General features: G+C 44.5%; 1 protein-coding gene across 1 annotated transcript in view; it reads left to right on the top strand.

Annotated features, from left to right (window-relative positions):
- USP45 (ubiquitin specific peptidase 45) overlaps positions 1–19,849 on the top strand; it is a 111,079-nt gene that overhangs the window by 82,841 nt on the left and 8,389 nt on the right. The window contains exons 12-17 of the mRNA XM_075063853.1: positions 1,248–1,304; positions 2,703–2,849; positions 8,143–8,827; positions 17,737–17,834; positions 18,851–18,937; positions 19,424–19,577. Of these exons, the coding sequence (XP_074919954.1) occupies positions 1,248–1,304; positions 2,703–2,849; positions 8,143–8,827; positions 17,737–17,834; positions 18,851–18,937; positions 19,424–19,577 (1,228 nt within the window). The remainder of the gene's footprint in view (positions 1–1,247; positions 1,305–2,702; positions 2,850–8,142; positions 8,828–17,736; positions 17,835–18,850; positions 18,938–19,423; positions 19,578–19,849) is intronic.

Here is a 19,849-nt window from a genome sequence, read left to right as displayed (position 1 = left end):
TTTTATTATGGTTTTCAGGAAGCAAAATATAATTTTGGAATAAATGAGGGTATTTTTAAACTCCCTATAAACTTTTTTCCATAGATTGGCTTTAATTTAACTATTAGTACTGCTCTAAGTGTAGATAGTTGACCCAAGAAATTCATATAATAGCTTTTTAGCTTTAGTAAATGAACCAGTTTCATGATTTAAGCCATTTTGGGGTACATCACTTCAGATATGACTAGGCAGAATCCTGTCATTTTACCCACTTGTTGAGTAAATGACAATTTATATCAATAATTGCATTCATGAACAGTGCAAAAGCTCAAACATTTCTGCATAGGGTCAAAAGATTCCAAGTTTCCCTTCAGAGAGTTTACTCTGCAGTTTTCCATTGGGTTTGCACCTTCTGCCTGCAGAAGAAATTGGTAATCCAACCACAAACACCACATGTCCTCCAACATCTGCATAGATCTGAGATCCGCCAGCTATCACGTGATTCCTGTGGCTCACTGGCTGTTCCCTTGTGCCACGTTGCTGTTCAAGCCATGCTGCCAGTGACTTCCCATCCAGCATCTGTCTCTGGGACTTCCCTTTCAAAGGGTTTCCCTGTCTTTTCAGATTGCTCTAGGTTCTGGGATGGGGACAATATGCACCTCTCCCGCTTACCTCCTGCCCTCTCATGTTTTGCTCCACCCTTAGAGAGCCTGTGCAGGTAAGGGAATACTTAGTGGCAACTGACATGGAGGATAGGTCCGTCAATGGCTATTAGCCAGGATGGTCAAGGATGCAGCCCCATGCTCTGGGTATCCCTAAGCCTATAGAACTGGATGACGAGATGGATCACTTGATAATTGCCCTGTTCTGTTCATCCCCTCTGGAGCATCTGGCACCAGCCACTGTCAGAAGATAGTGGCTTGGGTTGGATGGATCATTGGGCTGACACAGTAGGACCGTTCTTATGACACTCTTTGAGTGGGAAGGGGAGGTCTCTTCTGTGTATGGATCACAGGGATATATATGACCTTGTCCAGTGTTTTTATACACTGAAATTTGACATCACATTCTCCAGTACTTACTGACCCAAAATAAAATCACAGTTAGCTTTAAGTAAATATTTAGTGCAAGGATTATAGAAAGTTCTTCATTCTAATAAAAAAGATCTTGCACCTGACAATTAGCTTTTGTATGGTTGTTTTTCTACTATAATAGAAACATGGAGACTCTAATACAGTTCTTTGTATTTAATTGTCTTTTCCTCCAAGATTTCCACAGTAAAGGAACCTTTCATTGATCTTTCACTCCCTATAATAGAGGAGAGGGTAAGAAACAAATCACATTTTTAATAAATAATCACAGCTTCTGCTGGAGTATGTTTTTATACATCTGTATAAAAATGTGTGTGTAGATACACATTGTTTTGCTTTATAACCTTAGAGTGTGTATGTATGTATGTAATATACAACTATGTAATATACTACTATGTAATTTGTATATGTGTATACAAAAAATATGTACAGTATCTGTATATTAAATTAGCCTAAATGTAGAACAATTAATAGTCAGTCATATGTTTAGTTTTATAATACTTTGTGTACGTATACCCACACACGTTCAAACAGATTATTGTTAAATTAGCCTAAATGCAAACCAATTACAGGGTACTTAGAAGCTTTTGAAAAGTCAATTCCCAATCTGTTGCTTTCTATATCTAAAGAAATGACTAAAATAGTATTTAAATACTGAGAGATTTACTTGCAACTCTCACTGAAGGCTAACAAAGTGATGAGGTAACGTAAAAATTGGTTCACTGTGAGTATCATTGTTCCAGTTTATTTTAGAACATTATTTTGAATGTAATGATTAGCACAGAGTTTTGTAGACTCTCTTCATTAATTGGAAGAAAGTCTTGGGTTTTTGTTTTTGTTTTAAGTATCCTTTTTAGCTCCTCCACTGTAGATTCACATGTATGCTGAGGAGAGCATTTAATAACTTAAGTAAAAAAGGAACTGATGGGTGGAGGCTGGAACACGTTTGTTTGTTTGTTTGTTTGTTTGATCCCTGTTGTTGCAAATTTTACCCTTCTGCATCTGTGGAGTCAGTGGTCTTCCAAGAGAATTCTCTCTGCGGAGAAGACGCAGTTTTTTCACCACCACTCTTCCCCAGTAGTTCTACTAGGGAAAGGCAGTTTTAACTTGTGTTTGAGGCTTACTGAGAATGAGTGGAATTGGTGCCTCTTTGATCATGGTTTGAGCATTGGCCTGCTAAACCCAGGGTTGTGAGTTCAATCCTTGAGGGGGCCAGTTGGGGATTGATCCTGCTTTGAGCAGGGGGTTGGACTAGATGATCTCCTGAGGTCCTTTCCAACCCTAATATTCTATGATCTACCAATGTGATATTGTTTTCCTGGGAATGGAAGTTCCCATTTTTATATTTCCAGACGCTTGGGTGTCAATACAGTTTTCTCAGGTATAGTGGGTTATGTTCTGTAAACTTAGAAAACAATTGTGTATCACAAGTCAGAGGCCAGTTAACCAGAGAATGTTGCTTTATTTAGACTAGTACTGCAAATAAGATATGAGAGCTCTCAGAGTTTCATGAGACCAACATGGCTACACACTGCAAACAACTGAGAAACTTGCATTTAGTTATTTTATGGGTACAAGGAAAATGGGATTTTATATCCTTTCTTTCCTAAATCACAATATTTTATTTCTCAGGTCTCAAAACCCATGCCTTTGGGAAGGACAAGTAAATGTAAAAACATACAAGAAGCAGATCTTGATCAGTTCAACTGCTCTTCTATTACTGTGCCAAATAATCAACAACCAAAAATCACCAGGGGACACTCCTTAACAAAAGATAAGGTTAGAATGTAACAGCATTGCTGGCCAACTTTATATTCAACCCTGTTAGAATGTTTTAGGTAACAAAATAGAATTCTAGTATGCAGCGAATGGGAGGCTTAAAAAAATCAACTTCAGATTGATCTGCTGCATATTTACTTCTAGATTTATAGATGTTGGAATTTTTAAAGTTCATATTTTTAAATAGCTAAATTACAAATTTATAAAAATATATAGATAATTATATGCATGAAAAATCAGTGACCAGGATGCTACGTGGTTTGAAAACATGGCTTCATTTGTAAATGTGAAATCTTTTCTCTAGATCAGTTTTTAATTCATGTGACTTTGTTTTGTTGGCCTCCTGCCTCGTGCTATCCTCCAAGTTTGCTTCTGGCTGAAATTGCAGGCGTGGTAATGCTGGCAAAGAGCAGGCAAATCAGCATTAGTGTCATTTGGTGGATCAGTTGGCAGGGTGTGCTACAAAAGTAGTACAGCCAACACAGTCCCCCTGGAGACTGAGAATATGGCTTCCATGATGCACTCAGCCTCCAGTTGCCCAAAGGCTTGGGAATCACAGTTCAGTCCCTTCACATGGTCCTTCTTGATGGTGGCACAACGTTCTGAAGACCTGCCAAACTAACAAAAATGTTCATTAACACTGAAGCCCCTTCCTGTGTCATGCTCTGTTCCAGGGGTAGGCAACCTATGGCATGTACGCCAAAGGCGGCACACGAGCTGATTTTCAGTGGCGCTCACACTGCACGGGTTCTGGCCACCGGTCCTGGGGGCTCTGCATTTTAATTTAATTTTAAATGAAGCTTCTAAAACATTTTAAAAAACTTCTTTACTTTACATACAACAGAAGTTTAGTTATATATTATAGACATATAGAAAGAGACCTTCTAAAAACATTAAAATGTATTACTGGCATGCGAAACCTTAAATGAGAGTGAATAAATGAAGACTCGGCACACCACTTCTGAAAGGTTGCTGACCCCTGCTCTGTTCTATAGCTTTCTTGTGAAATACATTTTCTTTTTAAAAATTTCAGAGCTCTGCAGAGGAAAGGAAATCTGTAATCCATGTTGTGTATATGCATTATTGCTATTGTGACAGAGGCTTTGGTTTGGTATTAATTTCTCTATTTAGAATATCCTTTTTGTCAGCCTCCTTATTGTATGTAGCATCCAGCGGAATATTAGAGTATGTCAGAATACCAATGCTGACATGACTTAAACAATTCCTGAATGTATATGAAACTACTAATATTATGTGACAGACCCAGACCAGTGGGGTACAGGAGTCTGGTAGAGGCAAATATACTGGTCACTGGATGAGTAGTTTTCTGTTCCCTGAGTATGACCAGAGCAGGGGCTGCACTAGTATAACAGGAACCTGCTAGAACCAATTTAAGCGCAGACAGGCTGATTTAGAACACCTGCAGCCAATCAAGGTAGGCTAATCAGGGCACTTGGGTTTAAAAAGGGGGCTCACTTCAGTTTGTTGGTGGGCGTATGAGGAGCTGGTGAGCAAGAGGCGCAAGAGTTGAGAGTGAGAGAGTGTGTTGCTCGATGGACTAAGGAGTACAAGCGTTATCAGACACCAGGAGGAAGGTCCTGTGGTGAGGAGAAAGAAGGTGTTTGGAGGAGGCCATGGGGAAGTAGCCCAGGGATTTGTAGCTGTCATGCAGCTGTTACAGGAGGCACTATAGGCAGCTGCGATCTGCAGGGCCCTGGGCTGGAACCCGGAGTAGAGGGCGGGCCCAGGTTCCCCCCAAACCTCCCAACTCCTGATCAGACACAGGAGGAGTTGATCCAGACTGTGGGTTCCACCAGAGGGGAAGATCACTGAGGTGTGCAAATCTGCCAATAAGCGCAGGACCCACAAACGTAGAGGAGGAACTTCGTCACAATTGACAGAAGCATAAATCTCTGCAGGTAGTTTGTCAGTGAATTATGAATCAAACTATAAATCTGATTTTTAAAACCTTTTTAAAATACAGGATTCATTTCAAATTAATATTCCAAGTCTAGGCCAGACAAAACTGTCTAATAGATTTTAGGAACCAACTTTGTTTTCCCAGGTAACAAATAACCAAATAAATCCGTCCCATCTCTAACTTGTGTGGTTCTGTGATTCAGAAATCCTTATGCTTTTTTCCCTTTTGGACCATACGTTGTCTTTCTGAATAACTTGATTAAGAGATCTTAAATATCCTTTCTCCGCACTGAATCTGTCCATCTGAAACAGGCAATTGCCAATTCCAAGTGTGTTTGTATTCTGTCTCTCTAGCACAGGATTTGAGAAGCCTATATCTGGAGCTCCAAGGGCACATTAAAAAATCCACTTTCAGCAGGAAGACATCTAAGCACTAGTTGCCAGTCCTAATGCTTTTATTCAGCAAACTAGACTTCCTAATGTTAAGGACTTAATGAGCTCTGTTTGCATAATACTGTATCCTGAATTCTAGTAGGAAGTAGTAATGATAATGAATTAGTTCCTTTTAACAACCTGTAGAAATTAAACAAACCTCAGTGGGGCAAGACATTTTTCTCACTAGTGGTTGTTTTGTCTTTGTAATTTTCTTCTTTGCTAAATTGCACCATGACTTTCCAGTCTGAGGCCCCAAATTATGAAAACACAAGTCCATCCCTATGAAGTAAAACATTTAGGAACATGTTTGAGTTTCATTGACTTCAATGGGACTTAAGCACGTGCTTAAAATTGAACATGTACTCAAGCACCCTTCCAGAGCAGGAATGTTTTCCTGAATTGGAGCCTTCAGCACATGCGAAAAGGTTCTGGTAAATCAGGGCGTAAACACAGAAAATGAACATTTTAGAATGAAAAGAATAGCAGTGGAGAGGGACCAAAGAAGACAACGTGAGACAAAACTAGTGAGAAGAGTGGTATAGTTAGGGCCCTACCAAACTCATGGCCATAAAAAATGCATCATAGACCATGAAATATGGTCTCCCCACATGAAATGTGGTCTTGTGTGTGCATTTACCCTATACTATACAGATTTCACGGGGGAGACCAGTGTTTCTCAAATTGAGGGACCTGACCCAAAAGTGAGTTGCAGCATTGCCACCCTTACTTCTGTGCTGCCTTCAGAGCTGGGTAGCTGGAGAATGGTGGCTGTTGACTGAGGGCCCAGCTCTGCAGGGAGCAGTGCAGAAGTAAGGCACTGCCTTCAGAAGTAAGAGTGGCAAAACGATAGCATGCTGTCCTTACTTCTGCACTGCTGCTGGCCTTCAAAGCTGGGCTCCCAGGCACCAGCAGCTGCTCTCCAGCTGCCAAGCTCTGAAGGCAATGCCGAGCAGTGCAGAAATAAGGGTAGCAGTACCGCAACCCCTTCTGCAATAACCTTGCAATCCCCCACAACTCCTTTTTAGCTCAGGACCCGTATAGTTGCAACAGTGACATTTCATATTTAAATAGCTGAAATCATGAAATTTACAGTTTAAAAAATCCTATGACTGTGAAATTGTCCAAAATGGACCATGAATTTGGTAGGGCCCTAGGTATAGTGGAAACAAGACAAAAAGATAGAAAGATAAAAGCACAGACAGCCATAGTAATGGCAAAATTAGAGTCTGATCAATAACCCATTGAAGTTAATGAAAGGATTTCCATTGACTTAGCCTGACTTTGGACACACCCTGAATATATAAAGGAAGATGAAATTAAGTGTAAAGATAAAAATAGATGGACTAGAAGTTTGTCATTGAAACTTAGCTACAAGAAGGTAGACAGAAAGAGGAAAAAAAAAGAGATGAGAATGTAAATAGACATTTCTTAAAAATCTAATCAAAACTGGCGTATGGTTATGATGGTATTTTTCTGTGATTGCAAGGTTTCCTCTTCTTAAATTTGAAATAATGCAACTACAGATAATATAACTGTACATACAAGATCAATATAAAAGTAGAATTGGTATAAAAATATATAATAAAGATACATAGACCATCCTTTACATTCATTTATGGTGCTGCAGTAGTAGAGTAGTCAGTACAGAAAAGGTGAATCTAATGGATGGCAAAATTTTCAACCTTTGGTACTCAAAACATGCTGAGCCTGGTGCAGGTGGGAATGGAAGAATCGCAGTGCCACCCCTTGAACTCCCATCCACAACACGCATCCCTGTAATTGCCTAAATCACCATCTAGAAAACATAGTTCAGCTTACTTCCAGCAGTTCCCAGGCCTGCACAAGCAACACCCAGCACTGGAGCTTCTTAACCAAAATCAGCCATGATTTCTTCCTCGAACCACTATCATGCATTCCTTTGCAGCCACAAAAGATTGTGAGAGTAATGACAAGAATTTAAATTAAGCTACCACAATGATTTTTTATTATTATACTGGGTGTTCCAGGGCAAGAGAGTATTAAAAATAACAGAAAAACTTCGGCATTGCCATTCACTCTACATTAATATGAAGCGCATGACAGAGGGCATAGTCCACACTTCTGTTGTTTGGCTGGAGACAGTTGTCTGTGTGGTTGCAATAATAAGGGAAGAAGCACGCGCAGTAGTGCTGGCTGGAGAAAGTTTGTGAATCCTTTTACTGATTTTGAAGTAATAAAAAGTTTGTTGAAAAGACCTTTTTTAATACCTTTTTCTTGTTCATTTTTATTAAGGATTTTTTAATATAATAGTATTTCTCAGTTATAAAAAAATCAATATATTTCAAAATCTTAAATCAGAATTCTTGTATGAACAAGACAGCCTAGATCCCATGAAAATTACGATTAGAAATTTTGTTATAGATCTGGGAGTGCTATTTCTTTGTTAGCAGCAAAATGTATAATCAGTCCAACTAAACTAACAGTCTGAGTTTACAAGCAGAGTGTAGAATCTTTACCATCCACAGCGGAAGCTACAGTGTCACAAATTTGATATGATTTGTCTCAAGAAGCATTGATCTCACTAATTATGTAAAATCTCTTTCTGCGTAGTATACGGATCTGCATTTAAGCACCAGATGATCTAAACAATTTAGGAGATCAAGTCTATACATTATAAGTTCTTCGAGGCACGGGACTGTTGTTTTGTGTTTGTACAGTGCCTAGCACAATGGGGGTCCTGATCCCTGAATGGGGCTCCTAGGTGCTAACACAATACAAACAAATAAATTAATAATTGTATAGCTAGATAAATTAAAATATTGGGTTGCATTTTGTTTTGAAAGTGTCATAAGTTATATTTACTGCTACTTAATGATATCTGACTGTCTTTAGATTCACTAGTATATTTTTTCTGTTTCTCTCCCGTGCCCCTTTGAAATAATAATGTGGCAATTTCCAGAATCAGTTAAATCATGAAAGAAGTCTTGCCAGGAAATCCTCCTCTGGGGAGGAGGAGAGAAGTCCAGTTATCATGCATGAAAAAAGAAAGCTTGAAGCAGAAGGTGGTTCTGGAGTTTTGTATTCTGAGGCCATAAATATAGCTACTGTATCCACAGCAAATGGAAGTCAGACTGAAGGCAGTGAAAAAGAAGTCAGCCATTCAGAAAGTAGCGTTGATGCAGACAGCGAAGCCTCAGAAGGTGAAAGTGCTGCTAAGCGAGCAGTTACTGGTAGATCTCGTAACGCATCTGGTTTGCACGTTGACGGGCTTAACCACTTGATAAACATTAGACTGCCACACAACAAACCAAGTGACAGTAATAATGAGATGATCACCAGTGCCATGTCCAAGCTCAGTTTCAACAGTATTGTAAATGAAAGTGAAGAACCCATCCGTAGGGATCCATCATTAAGTTTGTCAAACAATTCCATGTTTTCAGTGGAAAAGTCTCCTTTGTCCCAAAGCCCTCAAAATGCTTTTCAGACTCTTTCTCAAAGTTATATAACTAGCTCTAAAGAATGTTCTGTTCAGTCCTGCCTCTACCAGTTTACATCTGTGGAGCTGTTAATGGGGAACAACAAGCTTTTATGTGAGAATTGTACAGAAAGGAAACAGAAGTATCAAAAGAAAACTCACACCACAGGTAATGTGCTAATGTGTTATTCATTTAAACAACTCTCTTTAACACACTCAGGGAGTCTGCCCTGGGTCCGGTACTATGCAGTAATTTCAGTAATTACTTGCATAACTGAGTGGAGAATATGCTTATAAAATTGTGGATGATACGAATTGGGGATGGGTTGCTAGCACTTTGGTCAGGATTAGAATTCAAAACAACATGGAAAATTGTAGAATTAAGTCTGAAATCAAAAAGATAAAATTCAATAAAAAGTGTAAAATGCTTCACTTAGGAAGGGAAAAAACCAAATGTGCAATGACCAAATGGGGAATAACTGGCTCAGCAGTAGTGCTACTGAAAAGGATTTAGGGGTTAAGGAAAAGGCTAATATCATTCTGGGTATATTAACAGGACTGTTCTATGTAAAACTGTGACGTTTCGAAGTGCAATCCAGACCAGAGAGAAGTTATGTCACAGCCTGCCTGGTAACCCTGAGTGCCTTAAATGGTCTGCTGCTGTGGTTCGCTACCCAGATACCAACAGCCAATGTACAAGTCTGCACTGTGTCTGTGTGCTATGGAGTTCTGGTTCAGTGCTCTGACCCCAGCAGCTTGCCTACAGCACAACAGTTTTACCCTGCTCTCCACCAGCCTTGGTTACTATCTGCTCACTGTGCTGGAGCTCAGAGTGAAACTGTTGTGCTGTACGTAGGCTGCTGGGGTCAGAGCACTGAACCAGAGCTGCAGAGTGCACAAACACTCAGTGCTGGCTTGTATGCTGGCTTTTGTTGTCTGGGCAGCATAGGTGCTAGGGATCTTGCTGCACCTCTTGCTTGAAGTAGTGTCCATCATATACAGGGTTTACAGTTTGGTTCAATGGCTCACAGCACCCACTATACAAATGGTTCCAGCACCCCGTTGGGCAGTGAACCACAGCTACAGGACATTTAAGGCACTCTGGGTTACTGGGCAGGCAGTCACACAACCTCTCACTGTTTCTGGATTGCTCCCCAGAATTTTATATTGGTGTAATCAAACAGGATCTTCACACAGCTTGTTATTTTAAGTGTGAGTTACACTTTCAGAACTGGTAAAATAGCTTTAAGTAATTCTCAAGTGAGAAGATTGGGATCAATCAAGGGAAGGTTACAGTTTATTTTCTGTTTGTTTGTTTTTGGGTGAGGAAATAGAACAAAGGAAGTTTAAATTGAGGAGCAACAAAGCAACCACAAAGTTAGAGCTGAAAAAGAGCAAAAAGGCCTAAAACAGGAGGCTGAAAAACAGCATAGAAACATCAAAAATGGGAAGCCAAATAGAGAGAGCATGAGCACCAAAAATTAGAGGCAGAAAACCAACAGCGTGTTACAAAGACATGTTCTGGTTGGCACTGGAGAGGCCTCAACTGGAATACTGTGTCCAGGTCTGGGCACCATGCTTCAAGATGTAAACAAATTGGAGAGAGTTCAGAGAACAACAAAAGTGATAAAAGGTTTAGAAAAACTGACCTATCGGGAAAGGTATTAAAAAACCCAAAACTGGGCGTATTTAGTCTTGAGCAAAGAAGACTGGGAAGGAACCTGATAAGTCTTCAAATATGTTAATGGCTGTTATAAAGAGAACTGTGGTCAGTTGTTCTCCATGTCAACTGTAGGTAGGACAAGAATTAATGGGCTCAAATCGGCAGCAAGGGAGATTTAGGTTAGATACTAGAAAGAACTTTTTACCTGTAAGGTTTGTAGGCAGTGGAATAGGTTTCCAAGAGAAATTGTGGCGTCCCTATTGTTGGAAAGTTTTTAAGAATGGGTTAGACCAACCCCTGTCAGGAATGGTGTTGGTTTACTCCTGCCTCAGTGCAGGGGGTTAGATGATGTGACCTCTCAAACAAATATTCTTGCTCCTGTGTTTACTGTACATAGCAGGAAACTTCTGAACAATACAACAATTTACGCCATTATAATGCAGTCTTTTACTACAACAATACAGTGAAATACAGATACAGCTTGATGTATTTTACTGTAATATTACAGTAATTACATCTTCAGTAATAATACTTTGTAATTGTAAACAAGCTTTACAGAAATGGATATTGATGCAAAAAGGATTCAATTATTTTTTTTATCTGCGGTTCTGTGCAGCAGTATCTCAGATTATAAACTTAGACTTGCACATGTGGACCTTTGTCCCTCCCAGCATCTTGCTGAATAGGCGCATAAGAGTCCAACCATTTTGATCCCTCTGTAGAATCAGAACCTTAGTCTTGTCAACACCAGTATTTATGAATACAAGAACTAAATTCAAGACCAGTATTAAAATGCTCAGCTTTTACCACTGCCATGTCAGTGTCTCTTCTGAGCCATTGATTGCTGATCTATAGAACAGAAGTGAATGGTGTTTCTTTGCTAACTTGTGTGATGAGAAATCATAATAGTGGCCAAGAGTGTGTAGGGTCATGTGTTAAAAGAATACAAAACAGAAAATGTTCTTCCTTTCAGTGCCATTCCCACCAAAAATTCCGCTTGTTGTTTCTTGGTGTTCTTCTTCGAGTGCTTGCTCATATCCATTCCAGTTAGGTGCGCGCGCGCTGCGTGCATGTTCGTCAGAAGATTTTTACCCTAGCAGCACTTGGTGGGTTGGCTGGGCGCCCCCTGGAGTGGCACCGCCATGGGGCCGGATCTATACCCCTGCCGACCCAACCACCCCTCAGTTCCTTCTTACCGCCCGTGTTGGTCGTTGGAATAGTGGAGCGTGGTTTTACTGACCTTCACCTCGCTAGCTACTCGTAGTTCTCTAGTTATTTTGTTGTGTATATAGTTAGTTATAGTTAATTTTTATTGTTCATAGTTACTGTATAGTTAAGAGGGGTTCGGGGATTAGCCCCTTCCCTGCACCCGGTGTCGGGGCCCATGCCCGGTTCACCAGGTTTCAAACCGTGCTCGGCCTGTCATAAGCGGATGCCGACAGGAGATCCACATGACTCCTGCCTTAAGTGCCTCGGGGAATCTGACCTGACAGATAAGTGTCGCATTTGCAAGGCTTTTAAGCCGAGAACAAAAAAGGGAGTGGGACTTTCGGCTAAAGCAGCTCCTCATGGAGGCGGCTCTTACCCCTCAGTCTTCGGCACCGAGCGCTGGTCAATCGGTGGGCAGAAGCACCTCCTCGGCACCGGACCGCGCCGGTACTGCCAAGGCCTCTCGACACCGAAGTCGACTCGGCACCGCTCCCTCTCCCCGAGGTCGAGAAAGCCTAAGACGCCCTGCTGCTTCCATGCCGCCTGCACCGCAGCCAGAGAGCTCGTCTAAGTCGGATCGCCCGGCACCGACGACGTCGGCACCATTGATTCCGGTCCCACAAGGGCTGTTGAGTCCGGTGCCTGTCAGCTCCCCAGTGCGAGCTGTGGTTGAGCTTACTATTCCATCCACGCCGGAGACATTCTCAACGGCGAGGGATCTGATTGCCATGACAGAGTCAACACTGCCTCAACCCTGGCACTGCCGGTGCAGGTAATACAGTCTTTTGGCAAGCCTGCCTTGATAAGACCATCCTCTGTTGGCACAGCAGAGTGGCACCGTTCACGATCACAGTCCCGCAGACTTTCATGTCCCGTCGGTGCTCCCGCTCCCGACGCCACTCACAGTCCCGGTACCGCTCTCCTCCTCGGTACCGGTCACACTCACGGCACTGGTTGGTATCCCTTTTGCCGGCCCGCTACTCTCGGCACCGTTCCAGCTCCTGGCACCATTCCAGGCACAGTGACTCCCGTAGCTGCACCCGACGTTGAGCCTCGAGATCTCGGTTACCTCCTGGCACCGCTCCGGTTGCAGGTCCCGATCTCGTTCCCAGTACCGGTATGCCTGCAGGTACCAGTCCCCGGTGCTGAGTAGGGCGAGGTCCGCTAGAGACAGAGACTCTGCCCAGGGCTTTTCAGCACCTCCATGGCCATCCAGACACGCATCAGTGTCGTTGCACGCGGACAGCTCTTATGCTCAGGACCGCGATTCTGATGTGCCCACCAGGGTCTTCCAAGAAACCCAGGCCCAGGACCAAGGACCCCATCAGTGGTCTTTCTGGACACCTTGGGCGTACCACCAGGCCCAAGGCGTACCAGTAGTTCCGTCCCACTCGGTCTCATCAGAGCACCGAGTGCCAGAGGCAATGGTTAGCCGTCCCTCTCTGACTGCTGCGGAGGAAGCCCCAGTTCACCCACCGGACTCCCAGGTTCCTCTGGAGCAGGAGATCGCCCAAGAGCAACAGGCCACCCAGGACCCGCTCGTCGCTGGCATCTCCTCATCCTCCTCTCCAGATGAGGCGGTGGCAGGAACATCCTCCTCGGGCCCTCCTCCAGTTGACCTGAGAGACCATCAGGACCTCGTAAGGAGGGTAGCACTCAATATGAACCTCCAGGTGGAGGAGGTCCCGGAGGTAGAGGACCCAGTAGTGGACATTCTATCGGCAGGTGGCCCTACCATTTATTCGGACCATCCAGGCGAATGCCAATATTATATGGCAATCCCCAGCCTCTCTTCCTCCTGCGGCCAGGGGAGTCGAGCGTAAATATGTGGTGCCCTCTAAAGGGTACGAGTACTTGTATGTCCATCCTCCTCCCTGCTCACTAGTCGTCCAGTCCGTTAATGAGAGGGAATGCTATGGCCAGCAGGCGCCAGCCCCGAAATCGAAGGAGGCTAGGCGAATGGACCTACTCGGCCGCAAAGTGTACTCGGCAGGGCCCTACAGCTCCGGGTGGCAAATCAACAAGCCTTGCTTAGCCGCTATAATTATAACACCTGGGTGGCGGTGGGTAAGTTTACGGAGCTTCTCTCCCTCAAGACTCCCGCCAAGAGTTCGCTGCCCTCTTGGAGGAAGGGAAAAAGGTGGCCAGAACTTCCCTCCAGGCCTCGTTGGATGCAGCAGACTCAGCAGCCAGGACTCTGGCCTCGGGTGTTGCCATGAGGCGCATCTCATGGCTTCAGGTTTCAAGCCTCCCACCGGAGCTGCAGTATACCATTCAGGACTTGCCATTTGATGGTAAAGGCCTCTTCTCGGAGAAAGACTGACCCCAGGCTGCAAAGCCTGAAGGACAACAGGGTCATAATGCGCTCTCTCTCATACGCCGTGCAACGCAGGCCTGCCGGTTGACCCAACCAGCCATACGCGCCTTTCCGTCCCCAGCACTCACCCTCACCCCATACTCTGTGCCTAAACAAAGACAGGACTTTTGGCAGGCGGCGCGGCCGAGGTGGTCAGCAGATGACCATCAGGACCCCAAGGGGGCCAAAAAAGTCAAGGTCCCTCGAAACACCAAACCACCAGGGACCAAAGACGAACTTTTTGAAGGTGCGCCCCGAGAGGACGGCGGCGTACCAGTTACAGGCCAGGATCCCTTCTCCTCCCTTCTCCAACCGTCTCTCCTACTTCCTCCCGGCGTGGTCCCAGTTAACTTCAGATCGCTGGTCCTACGCACGGTGGAGTATGGGTACCACCTCCAATTTATTTCAACCCCGCCCTCCCACCCTCCAACCCTGTCCCTCTTCAGGGACCCCTCTCACGAGCAATTCCTCTTACAAGAGGCGACGCTCCTCGCCATGGGAGCTATAGAGGAGGTACCAATGGACGAAAGGGGCAAGGGGTTTTACTCCCGTTATTTCCTAATCCCCAAGTCGAAGGGAGGTCTCAGACCTATCCTAGACCTGCGAGGACTCAACCAGTTTATGATAAAGTTGAAGTTCCGCATGGTATCCCTGGGGACCATTATCCCGTCCTTGGATCCTGGAGACTGGTATGCCGCCCTCGATATGAAGGACGCGTACTTTCACATCGCCATTTTTCCTCCACACAGGAGATACCTCCGCTTTGTAGCCAACTGTCAGCACTTCCAGTTTACGGTCCTGCCGTTTGGCCTTTCTACAGCCCAAAGGGTATTTACAAAGTGTATGGCCGTAGTCGCCGCCTACCTCCGCCGACGTCGGATACACATTTTTCCGTATCTGGACGATTGGCTCATCCGAGGGGCCTCCGAGACACAAGTCACTCAGCATGTGGGGCATCGTCAAGGACCTATTCACACGTCTAGGCCTGATGATCAATATAGAAAAATCCACTCTGGTTCCCACGCAGAGGTTAGACTTCATAGGAGCTATCCTGGACTCCAATCTAGCCAGAGCCTGCTTACCACAGCCGCGGTTTCAGGCATGGCAACAATCATCCGAGGTCTACAGAATTTCCCGACGACCTCGGCTCGCACTTGTCTCGGTCTCCTGGGTCACATGGCTGCCTGCACGTTTGTAACCAAATACGCCAGACTCCGCCTCCGTCCTCTCCAAGTTTGGCTCAACTCGGTATACCGCCCGGGCAGGGACCCAATAGACACGATAGTCACCATTCCCCGAGCACCCTAGGCTCCCTAGACTGGTGGCTAACTCCCTCCCTGGTGTGTGGCAGGGATGCCGTTCCATCCGCCCCAACCCTCAATGTCCCTGACGACGGACGCGTCATCTCTCGGCTGGGGTGCTCACCTCGGTCACCTTCGTACTCAAGGCCTTTGGTCATCTCAGGAGCTGGCATTACACATAAATGTCCGAGAACTGAGAGCAGTCCGCCTGGCGTGCCAGGCGTTCCAGCAACAGTTGCAAGCCGTTGTGTCTCAGTGTTTACAGACAACACAACGGCCATGTACTACATAAACAAGCAGGGAGGGACACGATCCTCCCCCCTTTGTCAGGAGGCATCCAACTCTGGGACTGTTTGCATCCCACTCCCCCTGTTACGTCAGGTCCTCCAGCTTCTCCCAACAGTCTCCCCCTTTTGTCCAGGCAGGGACAGAGGCCATCCACTCTGGGACTTTTGCATAGCCCACTCGATAGACTGGTAGCGTCCTTTCTCCCAGGGGTTGTCGGAACACTCTGGCGATCACTCAGCAGGGTCCTTCCTGTCTCACGAGTGGTCGATCCGCCCGGATGTTATTCATTCTGTTTTCCAGAAGTGGGGATTTCCCCACATAGACCTGTTTGCGCTTCCCGCGAGAACAGGAAATGCCAGATGTTCTGCTCCTTCCAAGGTCTCTCCCCGGGATCGATCTCGGACGCTTTCCTGATGCCGTGGAAGAGCCAGCTCCTTTATGCCTTCCCACCGTTCCCGCTGGTTCACAAGGTCCTGCTAAAACTCCGCAGGGACAGAGCGCGCATCATCATGATCGCTCCAGCGTGGCCCAGGCAGCACTGGTACACCACGTTGCTCGACCTGTCGATAGCCAACCCAATTACCCTGCCACTCCACCCAGACCTCATAACTCAGGACCACGGCAGGCTTCGCCACCCAGACCTGCAGGCCTTCACCTCACGGCGTGGCTGCTGCGTGGCTAAACCAGTCAGAGTTACGTTGCTCTGCATCAGTACGACACAAGTTCTCCTGGGTAGCAGGAAACCTTCCACCTGGTCAACGTATCTGGCCAAGTGGAAGCGTTTCTCCTGCTGGTGCGAAACGCTTAATCTTACTCCCACTGAGGTCTCGATCCCCTCTATTTTGGACTACCTCTGGTCTCTCAAACAGCAGGGCCTAGCAGTATCATCACTGAGGGTACACTTGGCAGCCATCTCTACCTTCCACCCAGGCGAAGGTGGCCGTTCCGTGTTCTCACACCCTATGTTTCGAGGTTCCTCAAGGGCTTGGAGCGCTTATACCCCAAGTACGCCGCCCAGCCCCGACCTGGGACCTCAACCTGGTTTTAACCAGACTTATGTCTCCCCCATTCGAGCCGTTAGCAACCTGCTCGCTACTATACCTGTCTTGGAAGACAGCTTTCCTCGTAGCCATTACATCGGCCAGACGAGTCTCCGAGCTTAGGGCTCTTACGGTGGATCGCCGTACACTGTGTTCCACAAGGACAAGGTGCAGTTGCGACCACCCCGGCTTTCCTCCCTAAGGTGGTTTCGGCCTTTCATGTTAACCAGGACATCTTTCTCCCGGTCTTCTTCCCGAAGCCACACTCAACGCGACGGGAGCAACAATTGCACTCCCTGGACGTCCGTAGAGCGCTCGCATTTTATATTGAGCGGACAAAACCTTTCGTAAAACGCCCCAACTCTTTGTCACATAGCAGACCGAATGAAAGGCCTACCTGTTTCCTCTCAGAGGATCTCATCTTGGGTGACGGCGTGCATCCGCACTTGTTATGATTTGGCTCATATTTCCCCAAGCCACATCACCGCGCATTCTACCAGGGCTCAGGCTTCATCTGCCGCCTTCCTGGCTCGTGTACCTATCCAGGAGATATGTCGCGCAGTTACCTGGTCCTCAGTCCACACGTTTGCTTCGCATTATGCCCTGGTTCAACAGTCAAGAGATGATGCAGCCTTTGGCTCAGCAGTTTTGCATTCTGCCACATCTCACACCGCCTAGGTAAAGCTCGGGAATCACCTAACTGGAATGGATATGAGCAAGCACTCGAAGAAGAAAAGACGGTTACTCACCTTTGTAACTGTTCTTCGAGATGTGTTGCTCATATCTATTCCAAACCCGCCCTCCTTCCCCACTGTCGGAGTAGCCGGAAAGAAGGAACTGAGGGGCGGTTGGGTTGTCAGGGGTATATATCCAGCGCCATGGCGGCGTCACTCCAGGGGGCGCCCAGCCAACCCACCAAGTGTTGCTAGGGTAAAAATCTTCCAACGAACGTGCACATGGTGTGCGCACACCTAACTGGAATGGATATGAGCAACACATCTCAAAGAACAACAGTTACACAGGTAAGTAACCGTCTTTTATGTTCCTAAATTCACCAAGTGAGTATCATGTACAGAAAGTATTTTTGCTGGCTGTATACAGTGAAACATGTTGAACTGATTAAAAAAAGAACATTAGAGCATTCTCTCTGTGCCTTTCAGTTGCTTCAATATTTATAAATTATTGGATTGTTTTATAATTCTTATACTATGTGCTGCACAGAAAAGAAAACCGAAGGCTTATACACTAATGCCCGGAAGCAACTGCTGATTTCTGCGGTTCCTGCCATTCTTGTTCTCCATCTGAAAAGATTCCACCAGGTAAAAGTAAAAAAATCTGTTCTTTTAAAATTCACTAATTGAAAGAACTTGTTGTAACAGACTGTCTGTACCTAGTAGAGATGTACAGAAGTGGCTTTCATACGAGGGTGTGCTAAGGGTTTTTCGTAGGACTGCTTTTTTTCCCTCTCTTTTCTAAGAAAGTACAGTGGCAGCAACCTCCTGGCTACTGCCATGTTATTCTGGCCATGCTAGATGACTGCTGAAGAGAGACAGCAGTCTGCAGCATAGGGCTGTGGGTTTGAGCACTAGCTGTTAATACTGCATCTATTAATTCAGACCCCACTTGGTGTATATTGTTGGTTCATTCAGTGAATAGGGGACACATTTTTGGGAGATGCTTCACTTCCCTCAGTAGACCACAGGAAGAGCCAGGTTGGAGATGTTGGGGGAGCCCCATGTGTGAAAGATGGAAACTGGGTTAAGGGGAGGCAGAGCTGGCCAAAATTCAGGATTCTCGGTTCTTGAGAAGTATCGATATTTTGGAATTTGGTTTCAGTACAAATTGGAACAAAACCAAATTTTATCAAAATCTCTTGCAAATCCCTTAACATTTTGTTTCGGAAATGTTAGACCTGCAACCAAATTAACAGTTAAAAGTTGGGAAATTCCAGATTTAAGGTTGCTTGTGTAACCTTAATTCTGTCCCCTTGTGTATATGCAGTATGATGATATTTATTCTTACACATCTTTTATTCACATTCTACTTTTTCCATGGCACCCTGTCTCCATTGCACAGAATGGTCACACAAAGGAGCAGAATTAAGGTTGCACAGGAAACCAAAATAACGTTTCTGTACCATAGGTTTTTTTTTTTTGGTTTATAATGTTGAAGAGATGAAAAACAAATTTATAGAAAATGTGTTTTATCCACACTCATTACAGATTTTGTATTCTGTTTTGTCTTATTGGGTTATTTTAATACTGAAGCAGTACACTTAGATTTAAAAGACAGCTATGTACAAATTTTTCTTTCATATTCTTATTTTCTCTTGAAGGCTGGTTTGAGTCTACGGAAAGTAAATAGACATGTGGATTTCCCACTGATTTTAGACTTAGCACCATTTTGTTCTGCTTCCTGCAAGGTACGGTATTTTAAGAATACATTTTAGAGTCTTTATTTTAAAGCATTAATTTATTGTAGTGTAACTTTTGTAGCTATGGATACAAGTTAAACTCTGATTTTCACCCCAAAGAAATTACAAATGAATGTGTTCAAGCAGGAATCTAGAATCAGTTCTTCAACTGGTGTAAACTGGCATAGCTCCACCGAAATCAGTTGAGGAGGAGCTGTCCCACTTAATGTTTTAAAATGAACACAGTAGCATTACAGCTATTTATCAGTGCTTCCAATAAAACTGAATTTAATTATTGAACTCTGAATAACAGTCTTCGCTTCTTTCTCAGGTTACTTCAGCATTGCAAAACATACTTAACAAACTACAGTACTTATCAACTATTTACTCCCTTTATTGTTGTAATATTTGAAATGTGTTAACATATATATTGTTACAAAAATCCACGATGAAATCATACAATTTATCTTTATTTTCTGTGATTTTGTGAATAAGAATGTTACAGATGGAGCAAGAGTTCTGTACACTCTTTATGGAATAGTGGAGCACAGTGGCTCAATGCGAGGCGGTCACTATGCAGCATATGTGAAAGTCAGAACACCTTCCAAGAAATTATTGGAGCATACTGCTAGCAATAAAAATGTTCCAGGTATGTCCAACAAATCCTTTTCCCTTTGTAAGGAAACAAAATTGATCACTGGTATAACTCATCCAGTCGCTGTGCTTATGGGTACGTCTACAATACGGGATTATTCCGATTTTACGTTAACCGGTTTTATAAAACGGATTGTATAAAGTCGAGTGCACGCGGCCACACCAAGTACATTAATGTGGCGGTGTGTGTCCATGGTCCGAGGCCAGCGTCGATTTCCAGAGCGTTGCACTGTGGGTAGCTATTCCGTAGCTATCCCATAGTTCCCT

The sequence above is a fragment of the Chelonoidis abingdonii genome, chromosome 3, assembly GCF_003597395.2.
Source record: "Chelonoidis abingdonii isolate Lonesome George chromosome 3, CheloAbing_2.0, whole genome shotgun sequence".
Classification (NCBI taxonomy): Eukaryota; Metazoa; Chordata; order Testudines; family Testudinidae; genus Chelonoidis; species Chelonoidis abingdonii.
Note: the sequence above shows the minus strand (reverse complement) of the source record. Positions and strands in the feature narration are given on the sequence as shown.